General features: G+C 41.0%; 3 protein-coding genes across 3 annotated transcripts in view; all 3 read right to left on the bottom strand.

The window, feature by feature from the left end:
• Nucleotides 1-15,719, bottom strand: part of LOC133062486 (protocadherin beta-6-like) — a 78,091-nt gene that overhangs the window by 30,145 nt on the left and 32,227 nt on the right. The window lies entirely within an intron of this gene.
• On the bottom strand, nucleotides 1,377-5,444 carry LOC133062485 (protocadherin beta-18-like). Its single transcript, XM_061151524.1, has one exon. It carries the CDS (start codon nucleotides 4,590-4,592, stop codon nucleotides 2,202-2,204), a length of 2,391 nt encoding a protein of 796 aa, XP_061007507.1. The 5' UTR covers nucleotides 4,593-5,444; the 3' UTR covers nucleotides 1,377-2,201.
• On the bottom strand, nucleotides 10,238-14,667 carry LOC133062483 (protocadherin beta-14). Its single transcript, XM_061151522.1, has one exon. It carries the CDS (start codon nucleotides 14,512-14,514, stop codon nucleotides 12,115-12,117), a length of 2,400 nt encoding a protein of 799 aa, XP_061007505.1. The 5' UTR covers nucleotides 14,515-14,667; the 3' UTR covers nucleotides 10,238-12,114.

Raw genomic sequence — 15,719 nt, 5'->3', positions numbered from 1 at the left:
GTACCCCATGTGCCAGAATTGTGGTTTCCATTGTTTGAATCACATAAAGGAAAAAGCTACCATTTAAGTCCAGTTTATAATACCTATTATACATAAGGTCAGAGAATTAAGATTTTATGAAACTTTCAAACTATGCGAAAATGCATATGAGGGCACTTCCCATCTCTCTTACCCTTCTCTTTTTCCCTAGCATTAATCATTGTCTTATAAAGCATGTATGTACATATTTACATATTTGTTTCTTTTTTGTGTCATCATTGAGTTTGAGAACTTTGTTTTGTTCACCTTTAGACCCACTAACATCGAGAACAGTTCCTGGCAGAGCATTCCTGTAGATACTCAACAAGTATTTGTTGACTAGATCAACGAATAAGTCACAATTAATTTTAAAATTCTGGTGGATGGATTCTCCTCCTAATATAGAAGCCGCCAGTTTTGTTGATATCCTACTTCATTATATGAGCTGGATAAACAAGACAGCATGTTCTCAAATGTTTGTTTTTTTCCTATGCTCTTATGAATAGAAATTTGAAATAATTCAGAATGGCATAAAATGTTTTTTTCATTAAATGGCAAAATGCCCTGGTTCCTATAAGCAAAGGAATATATTATAATAAAGAACATAATAACAAAGCTCTAGTGAACCTACAAATAAGTTGTACATCTTTTAAGAACACATTTTACATTGTCAGTGTTTTTTTAATATCATTAATGTCATAATGGGCTTCTTCCCAGGTAACACTAGTGGTAAAGAACCTGCTTGCCAATACAAGAGACAGAAGAGATGCAGGTTCAATCCCTGGATTGGGAAGATCCCTTGGAGAAGGGCATGGCAACCCACTCCAGTATTCTTGTGTGGAGAATCCCATGGACAGAGGAACCTGGCAGGCTTTAGTCCATAGGGTTGCAGAAAATTCTACTGTGGGACCTATTATTTTACTAGGTAAGAAAGTGTTTTGCTAGGAATTTCTAACTTCTGTTAAACACTCCAAAGACCATTCAGTTTGGAAATATCCATCAATTCTTTATAGATCCTCAGAGACTACTAATATTCCACAATCTTTGATCCTAAATAGTACATTAATATGAAAACCATTATTTTTAACATCTCAAACCAATAGTAAGGTCCAATCCATGCAAGACTACTTAAAAGTGCTTTTGACAAGGGGAAAAAACAATTTGGCCATGTCATTTAGAGGGAAATTTATTAAAATATTGCATATTTGTTTCCAAAAACTCAATAGAGAAATCTTACTTGAAAGAGATCAGAAAATCCACAACAAGGTTACTCTTTAGGCATCTCCTTCCTTCTTATCTAAGTAGATTGATTTTGGTGCTTTTTTCATGTATTTAGCCATCATGATATAATTTTCTTGTTAGGTATCTAATGGGCTATTTTATACTAGTTTATAAAGCCATTTTTTAAAGCAGAGAAAATGAGATTGGTCAAGCTTGTATCAGCAATGTCTACCACCTTGTCTGATTATCTGAAATCACAGAGGGAGGTAAGTCATATAAAATAAACATGGCTGCAACAATATACTATTACTGAAGAGAGTTGTTTTCTGAAAAAGGTAGGGTGGGATAGATAGACACAAAAGGGACCTATTTAAATATTTTTAAATAATCTAATATTTCAGTAACATATATGTTATATACAGAAGGTTGATGTAAAGAGAGCAAAAGTCTAAGTATAGGAGAAATTGTAGTCTTTTCCATTTAATACAATTGTGAAACAAAAACATGCATTTTGCAGACATTTCTCCATTAAAAAATTTAAGACAGGTAGGCATAATATGATTCAATATAAGATATACTAATAATTCATTATATTTTATGATGCCCATCTCCTACATAACCACAGTATCAAAAAATTAGGAAGCAGTTTTTTGTTTTTTTTTTTAGGAAGCAGTTTTTGAACAATAAACAGAATGCGTCTGGGGTTATTTTCAAATCAATAGTGTTTGATGACAAAAAGTTGAAAAATTGAACAAATGTTTGTGACTTTGCAGTAATTAAGTTGAAAGATCTTTCCATCAAAATAGAATAAAGAGCATACATATGACTATACACTTAAGAAAAATTGCTAACCTTCTTAACTAGGAAAATGAAATCAGCAAAAAAAATTCTATATGGATCTAAAAGCTAATGGGAACAGTATATTTTGAAAAAACTTTCAACTCCAATAAACTGATAAATTCCTAATTGAATCCAAAACTATCTAGAAAGTCTGAGTTTTCTTCTACATTAATCACGGACCCCCGATGATTAGAGGCAACAGACTTCAGAACCTTGAACTCTCTGGTCCCAGTTCCTCCAGTCAGACACACCTCGTACTGGTAGCTCTGGGACAGGGTCCCCGTGCCGCTGACGTCCACCAGGTGGCCCGGGAAGTGGCCCTCGGGCACCGGGCAGCGACCCGCCGAGCCCGCCCCGCCCCTCCTGCACAGCCGCACCGCCACGAACACCAGCACCGAGAAGAGGAAGAGCGACGACACCGACGCCAAGGCCACCACCAGGTAGACGGTGAGCGGGTCGGCCGGCGCCGCGGCCGCCGCTTCCGCTTCCGGGGGCGGCAGGTAGGGCTGCGAGAAGCCGTCCACCAGCAGCACGTGCAGCGTGACGCTGGCCGACAGCGGCGGCTCGCCGTTGTCCTTGACCAGCACCACCAGCCGCTGCTTGGGCGCGTCGCGCTCGCTCAGCAGCCGCGCCGTGCGCACCTCGCCGTTGTGCGCCCACACGCCGAACAGCCCGGGCTCCGTGGCCTTGAGCAGCTGGTACGACAGCCAGGCGTTCTGGCCCGCGTCGCCGTCCACCGCCACCACCTTGGTCACCAGGTAGCCGGGCTCGGCCGCCCTGGGCACCAGCTCGGCGCAGGGCGCCGAGGCGTTCTGCAGCGGGTAGAGCACGAAGGGCGCGTTGTCGTTGGCGTCCGCCACGAGCACGCGCACCAGCGCCTGGCTGCTGAGCGCGGGCGAGCCGCGGTCGGCGGCGCCCACGCGGAACTCGAAGGCCCGCAGGGCCTCGTAGTCCAGGGACGTGAGGGCGAAGAGGTGGCCGTTGTCGGGGTTGATGGACACGAGGGAGGCGAGGGGCAGGTGCGGGTCGGGCGGCGGCAGCAGCGAGTAGGTGACCTGGGCGTTGGCGCCCGCGTCTGTGTCTGTGGCGCTGACGGTGCCGATGTGCAGGGCGGGGCTGTTGTTCTCGCGGACCCACAGGGTGTAGGAGGTCTGGGTGAAGGCGGGGGCGTTGTCGTTGACGTCGGCCACCAGCACGGTTATGTTGTGCTCGGTTTTCAGTCTGGGGGTTCCCATGTCAGTGACCGTGATCGTGATGTTGTACTCGGCTTTGCTCTCTCTGTCCAGTGGGCTCTCTGTTTCCAAGGTGTAGAAATTTTTGAAATTAGGCTTCAAGAGAAACGGAAGGTTGTCCTGAATTGAGCAAACCATCCTCCCGTTGTCGCCAGAGTCTGGGTCTCGGAGGCTAAAAACCGCGACCACCATTTCAGGCGATGAATTTTCTGGTATGGGACTGGTAAGAGATGTTACGACTACTTCTGGCGGGTTGTCATTCACATCTACAACACTAACTAAAATTACTGATTTTCCTGAAAGGCTCCCACCGTCAATGGCCTGGATATTTATTGTGTAAGACTGAACTAATTCGAAATCCAGAAACGCTTTTAAACGGACTTCACCAGAAATTGGATGGATTTCAAATGTCTTCTGTATGTCTCTGGAAACGTGGGAAAATGAGTAAGATAGTTCTCCATTTATTCCTGCGTCTAAATCTGTAGCAGATACCTTGACGACCAAGAAGTCCAGAGGGCTGTTTTCTGGTATCGGAACCTCATAGATGGATCTCTCAAACTGTGGGGCATTGTCATTGATATCTAAGACCAACACACGCACCAGTGCAGTTCCAGACCTCGGTGGAGACCCGCCATCCAGGGCTGTTAGCGTTAATCTAAGCTCAGGCTCCTTTTCTCTATCCAGAGGTTGGTCCAGTAACAGCTCTGGGTATTTTGTACCTTCCTCACTGTCTTGCAGTTTAAGGTGGAAATGAGGATTGGGATTTAACGTGTAGTTTTGGACACCATTCTTTCCTACATCCAAGTCCTGAGCGCTGTCCATTTGGAACGAGGTTCCTGGAGCAGTGCTTTCTGAGATTTTCAGAAATATATGTTTGTCTGTGAACGTGGGAGTGTGATCATTTATGTCTTCAACCCAAAGCTCAGCTCGAAAAAATTGCAAAGGATTTTCAAGTAATACCTGGAAATGCAATATACATGGCTCGGTAAGATCGCAAAGTGCCTCTCGGTCCGGTTGCTCATTTAAGAGCAAGTTGCCAGTCTGCAGATCCAACCGCAAGTGTGGTTTATAATCGTCAAAGATGACTCTGGCCCCCCTTGCAGACAGGTCTTCCACACCCAAACCTATGTCTTTCACCACGTTGCCTATAAAGGAGCCGATCTCCGTTTCCTCTGCTACAGAATAGCGCCAGGTTTCTGAACACACCAAAGACCCTCCCAGGAAAACAAAGAAAAGCAGCACTTGCCTTATCTGTTGAGGGTTTCCTTTTCCTAGCTCCATGGCTCCCTAGTCAAATGCCTTTCTGCGGAAATATTTCAGTGCGATCTCAAACAGCTTCTCTTATCAGCATGAACCTTTGGGAGCCTGTAGACTTGCAGTTTTGTGGCAAAGGAGTTTTTGGCTCCCTGGCTTTCTCTTGAAAGCCTCTTTTAAAAATCACCACTGGTTCTCCGGCACTCCCAGTTCCAAAGGTTCACGGAAACCAGAGCTTCTGATGGTACAAATATTTCCCAGTGTTATCCTGCAGCGCCACCACGCGACTCTGCAGATTCTCAGGTTTTAAATATAGTTAAGTAAGTTTAAGACAAAATATTAATTTATCCTGTGTTTGTTGATGGTGCAAAAGGTATTTTCTCCTGTATTTCTATATTTCTCCAGATTTCTTTTCTCCTATATTTCTTTTCTAAGTTTTTTCTTTGTCCTATGTGATGCTGTTACTTTTACGTCTTTAACACAATAGACTATATCTCTAGAGCTGTGGTGGATATAAAGTGTATTTAAGATATCATCCCAAGCTCAGATAAGTTATGCTCCCTCTGAAGACAATATATAAAACAACTAAAAATAGTTAAGAGGACTCTTCTATGTAATTGACTTAGTGAGCAAGAGTTTCCAAGGAAAATTGGAAATGGGACCAGAGATCTTAGTCTTCTCTAGGTATCGGCAAATACACTTCAAAAAAATGATAAGGATAAAGGCATGCACTGGAAACTGAACCTGGTATATGAAAACAGTTTTTCAGGGGAGGCTGGACAATACTGGCTGGGTAAATGGTACTGTTTACTTAGGAATACTCCATAAGTGACCTTCCTGGCAGCAGTAAAAAGTAAATGCTCATCAGTATTGAATAATGTAAAATATGTCCAGTTTCTGTCAACATTTTTAAAGTTGAACGAACTGGAGCCCAGTTTAGTTGTGGAACTGAGTTCTGTTTTGTACACCCAAGCCTTTCAGAGATATAATTATACATATTTTATTCCTCCATTCATTAATTTGTTTGGCAAATATTTATTAAACATATACTTTGTGCTAGGCACGGTGATAGTGTTAGGGGTAGGATGGGAAACAGACATAGTTTCTGTCCTGAAAGATGGAGGCAGAAAAGTGATCACACATTTAAAATAGAGCATAATGAATGCCATGATAAGCAAAAGTTCATGCTTGTATAAGAGCATAGGGTCACCTAACCAGAATTTGGAAGTACAGGAAAGACTTTTCTGGAAAAAGTAAATTCTGGTTTGATACACGAAACATGAGTATGAGTAATCCAAATAAAAACTGGACATGGGCTAAAATTTCCAGCAAACTAAAAACATGGTTGTACAGATCCAAAATGAAAGAAATGTTTTGGAAGAACTGAAATAGGATCAGTATGGCTGAGTCATAGAGCAAGAAGAGAGAAATGGTGAGATTAGAAAGATCAACAAATAATTTTGTAACACATGCCAAGGTATTTGGACTCTACATAAATAGAAATGTGAGATTATTGAAAGGTTGTAAATAGAAAAGTGACATGACCCAGTTTTATTTTTTAAAATATGATCTTGTTTCAGAGTTGATGATAAATCACAGAGGAGTAAGACTAAAGGCAAGGGACAGATTAGAAGTTGTTGCATTAATACAGTTAAGAGGTGATATTGCTCTCATCTACAAATGCAGTTATAGAGTTGTCTTAGGATAATAAAGATAAAATATGCAGTATGTGGTGATTAAACAGAGTAGAATAAGAATGAGTAAAAGTAAATGTACGTTTTTTTTTCAGGCTTAGGGAACTGGGTGAGTGTTAGTTCTGTTAACTGATAGAGTGAACATAGGAAGACCAGAAGGCATATGTATAGAGCTAGAGAAAACATTTAGTTTTGATGAAGGGAAAACTTTGATGTAAAACATGTTGAGTTTAAAGTGTCCATAGAGCATCCATATAAATTATTACATAAATGATCTTACATTATATAAAGTGAGGAAGGAGGTTTGGGCTGCAGAGAAAATTTGGGACTTATTGATCTGAATGGTGACTGAAGCCCTTAGAGAAATAATGTAAGCTGTAAATTAAGAGAAATATGTTTGAATTTATGATTTTAGAGAGGCAGCTCTAAAAGACTACTCTTTTTTTTCTTAAGACTACTCTCTTTAGAAGTGGTCATGGTTATATAGATCTGCTAGACTAGGGAAGAATTGGATGTCACTAGAGATGAAGAAGGCTAGAGAGTAAGTCAAATTCCTGGACTTAAGACTGTAGTAAGGGACGGACAGAGGAAAATTATAAGAAGTTGTATTTGAAAACTAGCTTTACCCCACTTCTCTCCCATGATCTTGATTAATTTAAAATCAACTGACATCCAGTTGATTTGATTCCCTCATTTGATGACAAGCAAAGACTATTTAGGCAGGAAGGTTTGCTATTTCTTTTAGCACTTTGAAGGTAGTTTACTTTTTTAAAATTTCCATTGCTACTGTTGAGAAGTTGTCAACATGGAACATAGCTTTCAGTCTGTCATGTGTCTAAACACGAAAAGTCTTTTTTCTGTGACTTTTCTTTAAAAAAAATTCTGCTTTTTTCAAATTTCACAATGATGTTTCCAGGTATGGTTATCTTTTGTTTATCCTGTTAGGCTTATTTGAGTCTCTTGAATCTGTGCACTTATGTTTTCATTAATTCTGAAGAATTCCCAGCCATTATTTTTTTTTAGATTTATTTATTGGCTGCACCATGGTCTTCATTGCTGCATGCAGCCTTTCTCTAATTGCAGCAAGCAGGGGCTACTCTCCAGTTGTGGTGCTCAGACTTCCCATTTTGGTGGCTTCTCCTGTTGAGGAGCACCAGCTCTAGTACCAGCAGTAGCCCTAAGCTGGCTCAGGGGCTTCAGTAGTTCCCTCTAGCAGCATGTGGGATCTAGTTGTTAGATCAAGGATCCAACCTATGTCTCCTGCATTGCAAAGTGGATTCTTAACCATTGGACCACCAGGGAAGTCCCCCAGTAATTAGTTTTTCAAATATTGCCTCCGATCCAGTCTTTCTCATCTCTCCTAGAACTCTGGATAAATATGTTAAACTTGTTTACCCTGTTATCCTTTTCTAACCATCTCCCCCATATTTTCTATCTTATTAACCCTATGAGTTGCATGTGGGATAAGTTATTTTCTGCCCTACCTTTTGCTCCACAAATTATTTTGTTGCATTTAGTTTTCTATTAAACCTTTTATGCAGCTTAAAATTGTATCACATTTTTCAATTATAGGAGTTCTACTTGATTCTTCCCTAATCTTTCATATTTTATTGTTTCTTGTTCCCTGTACATTTTAAAGTATATATTTTACTTCAATTGAAGTTGTTAGCTTATTATAGAGTGTGTCTGATAATTGAAACATCTGAAGTGTTTGCAAATTTGAAAAGTGAAATTGTTAGGCGTTCAGCTCTTTGCGGCCCCATGCACCATAGCCCACCAGACTTCCTCTGTCCATGGAATTCTCCAGGCAAGAATACTGGAGTAGGTAGCCATTTTCTCCTTTAGGGGATCCCTGGTCTCCTGCATTGCAGGCAGATTCTTTACTGTCTGAGCCACCAGGGAAGCCCATTTGCAAGTTTGTTTGTTTATTTTTTTGTTCTGTGTTTTGCTGGGATTCACTCATGGTGTCATATTTCTTTGTGCATGCAGTTTTCTTTATATTCAAGTTAACATAAAAATTATATAAATAATTCTAGGCATAAGATGAATAAACCTTCTTTCATAGAAGGTCTCCATTTGGTTCTATCAAGATCTGGGACGACTGCTTGTCAACTACCACCTTAAATTAAGTTCAACCTTAAAAATCAAGTTCAAGGCTAAAATTGCACACAGGGGCTCATCAATTTCCAGTTTATTATCATAAAGGTGGTAGTTCTTAGGAATCCAGACTTATTGAAGTGAAGGTCTTCTATCAGCTTCTCAGTATGTTAGGCTTTGATTTTCTCCCCCATAATACACCATCAAAATAGAGGTTCACATTTCCCAGAATTCCAAATCCCAGGGAAAAAAATGGATTGGGTGTTGTTTTATCTTTCTGAATTATCTTTTAACATTAACTGTGACCTGACAATGTATTAGTGTGTTATTAAGCTATTTTTTCCAGTAGGAGTGTTGGTGTACATAATCTATACCACCCTTACTAAAAATATAAAATCTCAAGGATATTGTTATGTCTCAAAATGAGAAGCAGATACTTTGTTCTCATGGAGTGTGGGGAATTGATCTTATTGAGAGGACACAGAAATAATATATATATTTTAACCGACTTGATCTGATCAATACTAAATCAACTATGATGCTGCAATCAATTTAAGCAGTGTCTTTGAATAGTTTTTTTTTGTCATTGATATTGGTATAGCTCATACTTCCGTCCACACCCCTATGTAAAACACACATCTTCTTTCCTACATCTGTTCCTTCTTCCTTTCTTCCAATATGTATATTTGTATATTTTTACAAGTGTAAGATATTATGTATTATATGGATATATTGGTACTGTACTATAAATCTCAGTCTCCTTTTTTCTTTTTTCCTTTTTTCTTCCTTTTAAAACATTTGGAATTTATCCATGTGATTGTACACCAAGTTCACTCCTTTTCAACACTGCACAGTAAAGTGAAGTGAAGTGTTAGCTGCTCAGTCATGTCTGACTCTTTGTTACCCGGTGGAGTATAGCTCACCAGGCTCCTCTGTCCATGGAATTCTTCAGGCAAGTATACTGGAGTGGGTTGCCATTCCCTTCTCCAGGGGATCTTCCTGACCCAGGAATCCAACCCAGGTTTCCTGCAGATTGTAGGATTGTAGGCAGAGGAAGTTCACTCCTTATGAATAACGCATAGTGCTCCTTCACAAATATGTTTCACATTTATCAATTGCTTTACTGATGAATATGTAGACAGACTCCTATTCTTTGCTTTCCCAAGATAAACATTCTTATGCACATCACTTTGAAAAGCTGTATTAGAATTTTCTGGCTATATGCCCCAAAGTAGAAATGCTAGATCTTAAAATGTGTATATTTTTATATTTTTAGTAAAACTAAATTTACATACATACTAAATTTCATTAAATACTATTGAAATTCCCTCAAAATGGGGGTATATGCAATTTTCTATGCATATACATCTATGGTTCCATACGATGTTACCCAAATTTCTCATCTATGGGTGTAAAATTATTTTATCATGTATATCATCAACTAATGAGGTTGTGTGTCACTTCGTGTTCTTTTCAGACTTTGTTTTCCCCTCTTTTGAATTACTTTTCTCTTTTGTCCTTTAAAAAACATTCTATTGGCTCCCTTGATTTTCTGACTTTTGCTGATCTGAGGAGTTATCTGAATAATCTAAATATTAATCCTTCTGAGTTAAAATGTTGCAAGTAGCTTCTCCCTGCATCCCATCTGCTAGTTTATCTGAGCTATCCTCTAGTTTTAAGGTAGTAATGTTTGTCAGTTTTTATCTTTATTGTTTGCACTTTTCAAAATTTATTATTTTTTAATTGAAGGATAATTGCTTTATAATATTGTGTTAGTTTCAACCATACATCAGCATGAATCAGCCATAGGTATACACATTTTTCCTCCTGAACCTCCCTTCCACTTCCTGTTTGCACTTTTAAAACCTCGTTTAAGAAAGTGAAACCAATAGTAAGGTTGTAAAGATATTTTTACTTAGGTATTTTCTTTATATAGTGAATTTTCCAGTCAATTTTACTGGAAAAGTAATCAGTCTCTCCCTCCCCCCCCAGTAATTTTGACACCTCTTCAATCATGACTAAATTTTCCTATATAAAAGGATCTGATCTTGAATTTCATTCTATCTGGCAGTGTACAAGCTTGTTTCTGAATTATTCAAGTAGAGTATTTTGTTCTTGTCTATTCTTACTCTTATGCATAAGAAAAATAAGATTTGTTTCTTATGCCTCTGAGAGATAAAGAGGGTCCAAACATTTTTTTTTTCAGGACTGTACTGCCTTACGGAGAAGGCAATGGCACCCCACTCTAGTACTCTTGCCTGGAAAACCCCATGTACGGAGGAGCCTGGTAGGCTGCGTGCGGTCCATGGGGTCTTTAAGAGTCAGACACGACTGAGAGGCTTCACTTTCACTTTTCACTTTTATGCATTGGAGAAGGAAATGGCAAACAACTCCAGGGTTCTTGCCTGGAGAATCTCAGGGATGGGGGAGCCTGGTGGACTGTCTATGGGGTCACACAGAGTCAGACACGACTGAAGCGACTTAGCAGCAGCAGCAGCAGTACTGCTTAAATGTCTAGTTAATAAAATTCTCACAACTAGTAAGTATCTGTTGCAATGCAAAATAAGACCAGTAAAAGCTTCATGAAGCAAAGAAAAATTTCCTGAGAAAACTGGAATTTGTTTTACACATTTCACAATGTCAGCAAAATTGCATTTTACTACATCATCTAGTCTATAATATTTAATTTTGTAAGAGAAATCACAGAAGTGTGTATGCACAGTAGCTTTATTATCCACACTACATTCTAGTTACCAAAATCTGTACTGAACTGTACCCTTATAGATTGGATATATTATGATTTGGAACACCATGGGGCATCTATAAGCCATTAATATAGACCCATCCTTTGTGAACATCTGAGAAAGAGCACAAATGTTAAGGATTTTTGATATTTACTTTTAAAAATTAAGAGAAAAGTGAACCGAGTTCATTTCTTTAACAGTCTGAATTTTCATCTTAATTATTAATGTTTGTATCTATATTCTTCTAATGGAAGAGTATTTTACTTAAGATGACACCATAAGCAATCAAGATATGTAATGAACACTATAAAATAATACAAATTTAAACTGGCAAATGTGGCATATTGAGAGAAAACAAAGCAGCAATGTAAAATAGCAGAACTCCTCCCCTCAAAACACCATCAACAATGAGAAAAAAGGAAAATTACTTAAGAAATCACTAATTTTCAATTTGGTCACTTTTGTCATAAATTGAATTCATGAAAAACACGATATAACAATAACCAAAACAAATAAGGTACCCTACTACTGAAGATGGACAGGTAGCACTTTTACCCTTTATGATAAAAAATTTCAAAGGGAAGAGTGCATTAAGATCCAATATACTTTCCACCCAGTCAATAGAACTTTTAATCTTCGATGTATCTATCTATGCTTTGATGAAATATCTAGAAGTAAATTACATATATAGTGGCATTCCCTAATACTTTAGAATTTGCACCTCCAAATAATAATCACACCATTGTCACAACAAAAAATTAGCAATAACTCCATTACTATGACATTTAGACCAAATTACAAAAAAATCAGAAAACTATATTTCCATTATATTATAGCCACTAATTTTTTAAAGCCACTAAAGATTTTTAAAGCGAGGGGATCATGAGAAATGATAATACATGCAACTACCATCCAACATGAACTATATTACAGATTGGCAAAAAGGGGCCTACCAAAAAAAGGAGGGGTCTACAGTTTGCCAAGAATAACAAAAGATCAGAAGTTTAAATTATTTTACTGAAGGTTGAGTCCAAAGCTATTTCTAAAGTTCTCATGTTCCCCTATATGCCTACCGGTGTCTTGAACTGGAAGATTAGGGATAATCGGCTTCAGAAATTTAAATTCATTCGTCCCAGTTCCTCCCGTCAGACACACCTCGTACTGGTAGCTCTGGGACAGGGTCCCCGTGCCGCTGATGTCCACCAGGTGGCCCGGGAAGTGGCCCTCGGGCACCGGGCAGCGACCCGCCGAGCCCGCCCCGCCCCTCCTGCACAGCCGCACCGCCACGAACACCAGCACCGAGAAGAGGAAGAGCGACGACACCGACGCCAAGGCCACCACCAGGTAGACGGTGAGCGGGTCGGCCGGCGCCGCGGCCGCCGCTTCCGCTTCCGGGGGCGGCAGGTAGGGCTGCGAGAAGCCGTCCACCAGCAGCACGTGCAGCGTGACGCTGGCCGACAGCGGCGGCTCGCCGTTGTCCTTGACCAGCACCACCAGCCGCTGCTTGGGCGCGTCGCGCTCGCTCAGCAGCCGCGCCGTGCGCACCTCGCCGTTGTGCGCCCACACGCCGAACAGCCCGGGCTCCGTGGCCTTGAGCAGCTGGTACGACAGCCAGGCGTTCTGGCCCGCGTCGCCGTCCACCGCCACCACCTTGGTCACCAGGTAGCCGGGCTCGGCCGCCCTGGGCACCAGCTCGGTGCAGGGCGCCGAGGCGTTCTGCAGCGGGTAGAGCACGAAGGGCGCGTTGTCGTTGGCGTCCGCCACGAGCACGCGCACCAGCGCCTGGCTGCTGAGCGCGGGCGAGCCGCGGTCGGCGGCGCCCACGCGGAACTCGAAGGCCCGCAGGGCCTCGTAGTCCAGGGACGTGAGGGCGAAGAGGTGGCCGTTGTCGGGGTTGATGGACACGAGGGAGGCGAGGGGCAGGTGCGGGTCGGGCGGCGGCAGCAGCGAGTAGGTGACCTGGGCGTTGGCGCCCGCGTCTGTGTCTGTGGCGCTGACGGTGCCGATGTGCAGGGCGGGGCTGTTGTTCTCGCGGACCCACAGGGTGTAGGAGGTCTGGGTGAAGGCGGGGGCGTTGTCGTTGACGTCGGCCACCAGCACGGTTATGTTGTGCTCGGTTTTCAGTCTGGGGGTTCCCATGTCAGTGACGGTGATGGTGATGTTGTACTCTGCTCTTTCCTCTCTGTCCAGTGCTTTATCTGAAACTAGGGTGAAAAAGTTCTTGAAGGTCGGTTTCAGAAAAAATGGGAGGTCATCTTGGATAGAGCAAATAATCCTTCCATTTTCTCCAGCGTCTTGGTCTCGGACACTAAAAAGAGCCACAAGGGTCTCTGCGGCGTTCTCTGGAATTATCTTTGTAATTGATGAGATGATCACTTCTGGCGGATTGTCATTTGTATCTATTACTTTAACCAAAAGAGTGCATTCTTCGGAAAGACCCCCACCGTCTGTTGCCTGAATATTTATAGTGTAGGATTGTACTACTTCAAAATCCAGTTGTGATCTCAAATGAACTTCCCCAGATATTGGGTTGATTTCAAATGTTTTACGAATATCTTCTGATGCATGAAAAAACGTATAAAGTATTTTCCCATAATTTCCTGCATCCAGATCCTTAGCAGAGACGGTGATAATCCAAGAGCCAACCTGTGCGTTTTCCAGGATCTGCACCTCATAGAGCCTCTGAGGAAACTCTGGGGCATTGTCGTTGATGTCTAAGACCTTGATGAGGACCAAAGTTGTCCCAGACCTGGGGGGGTTTCCACCATCCAGTGCTACAAGTGTTAATATGAGCTCAGGCTCCTCCTCATGATCTAATGCTCTGTGCAGGACCAGTTCTGGGTATATCTTTCCATCGTCGCTGTCTTGAATTTTAATGTAGAAGTGAGAATTGGGGCTAACTGTGTAGTTTTGAAGACTGTTGCTTCCCACATCCAAATCTTGGGCACTCTCCATTAGGAATGTAGTTCCAATGGTGGTACTTTCTGATATTTTAATAACTATTTCATTGTCAAGAAATGTAGGGGAGTGATCATTTATATCTTTGATGTGCAGCTCAGCCTGAAAAAACTGTAAAGGGTTCTCCAATACCATCTGAAAATGCATCACACAGGGCTCCGTGGAGCCACACAACTCTTCCCGGTCAAGTTTATCATTTATCAGCAAATCCCCAGTCAGCAAATCGAGGTGCAAATGCTTTTCATTATCATCAAATACTACCCGAGCTTCCCGTGAAGAGAGCTCCTCCACCCCAAGCCCCAGATCCCTTGCCAGATTAGCCACCAAAGAACCGATTTCTGTTTCCTCTGCCACAGAATAGGGCACAGACTCAGGACGCGCCTGAGACAATCCCAGTAAAACAAAGAGAATCAGGACTTGCCTTTTCCGCAGAAGGAGTGCCCCTCTGATCTCCATGGTTCTTTCAAGAAACCTCTTTTGTGGAAATTTTTTAGTTCAGCCCTAATTTTCAAACCGAGGGCCTTTTTTTTTTAAGTTGGAAACTTCTGAAGTCTATATAAACCTCCAAGTCTGTAGGTGAAGCGCGTTAATACCTCTCTTTTCAGTAGGTTGGATGTTCTCTGTTCTCATGAATAATGGAGCCCTGTGTTGTAGAAGCACCGTTTTTGCCTTATACTGCAGCGCCACCATGTGTCTCTGTGAATTTTTTTCAGTAAAAAATTTTTTCTCTTTAAACAAGTAATTCATATATTCATCTGGAATATTTTAAAGCAAATACCAGACATCATGTATTTTTACCTCTAAATACTTCATTAAGTATCTCTAACAGATAAGGACTACAAATTTAGTGATAGAACCTTAGTACATTTTATATTTGATCTGTGTTTGCATTTCCCCATTTTCTTTTAAATCAGTATTTAAACAAGGTCCATGAAATGCATTGAATTATCACTTTTGAATGCTTGACAAAAAGAACTGTTAAAATATCCTGAACTGAAAAAATTATGTCTTATTCAGGCCATTTCTTGAGTTATTGCAAATGTATTCTCCTCTCCAATCTTGTAAACACTTAATAGATTTCAGTCAGTTATGGTTAGTATTGTCATTACTTTTTCACTTGTATATTTTTAAAAACTACATATTAAGGACATGACATTGTCTTTATGGCGCTTAAAGGCTAGAAAGTTTGGTAATCAAAATATGCCAAAGTAATCAAATATACCAAGTAATCAAAATATGCCAAATGTATGCCTTGGTAAATAGTAATATGTAAATATCTAGAAGGGACATCTTATACCCAGGAGATAGCACTGCATAGTGGTTATGAACAGGGATTCTGGATTCACAATCTCTACATTAGAATCCTAGTTCCGCTACTCACTGTCTACAGTCATGGGCAAATTATGTACCTCTGCTTCCTTACCTATGAAATAGGGGTAATATTAATGTTTACCTTCTGGGATGATTATTGTAGGAATCTAATGGTTTAACATTACTAAGTGGCTGGTAAGTGCTTGTTCAGTTCAGTTCAGTTGCTCAGTCATGTCCGACTCTTTGCAACCCCATGGACTGCAGCATGCCAGGCTTCCCTGTCCATCACCAACTCCCAGAGCTTGCTCAAACTCATGTCTATCGAATCAGTGATGCCATCCAACCACCTC

This window comes from Dama dama, chromosome 9 (genome assembly GCF_033118175.1).
Source record: "Dama dama isolate Ldn47 chromosome 9, ASM3311817v1, whole genome shotgun sequence".
NCBI classification, from domain to species: domain Eukaryota; kingdom Metazoa; phylum Chordata; class Mammalia; order Artiodactyla; family Cervidae; genus Dama; species Dama dama.
Note: the sequence above shows the minus strand (reverse complement) of the source record. Positions and strands in the feature narration are given on the sequence as shown.

Bases quoted from the DNA above. Each gene is read 5' to 3' on its own strand.
- LOC133062485 (XM_061151524.1), bottom strand. From the start codon at position 4,592: ATGGAGCTAGGAAAAGGAAACCCTCAACAGATAAGGCAAGTGCTGCTT.
- LOC133062483 (XM_061151522.1), bottom strand. From the start codon at position 14,514: ATGGAGATCAGAGGGGCACTCCTTCTGCGGAAAAGGCAAGTCCTGATT.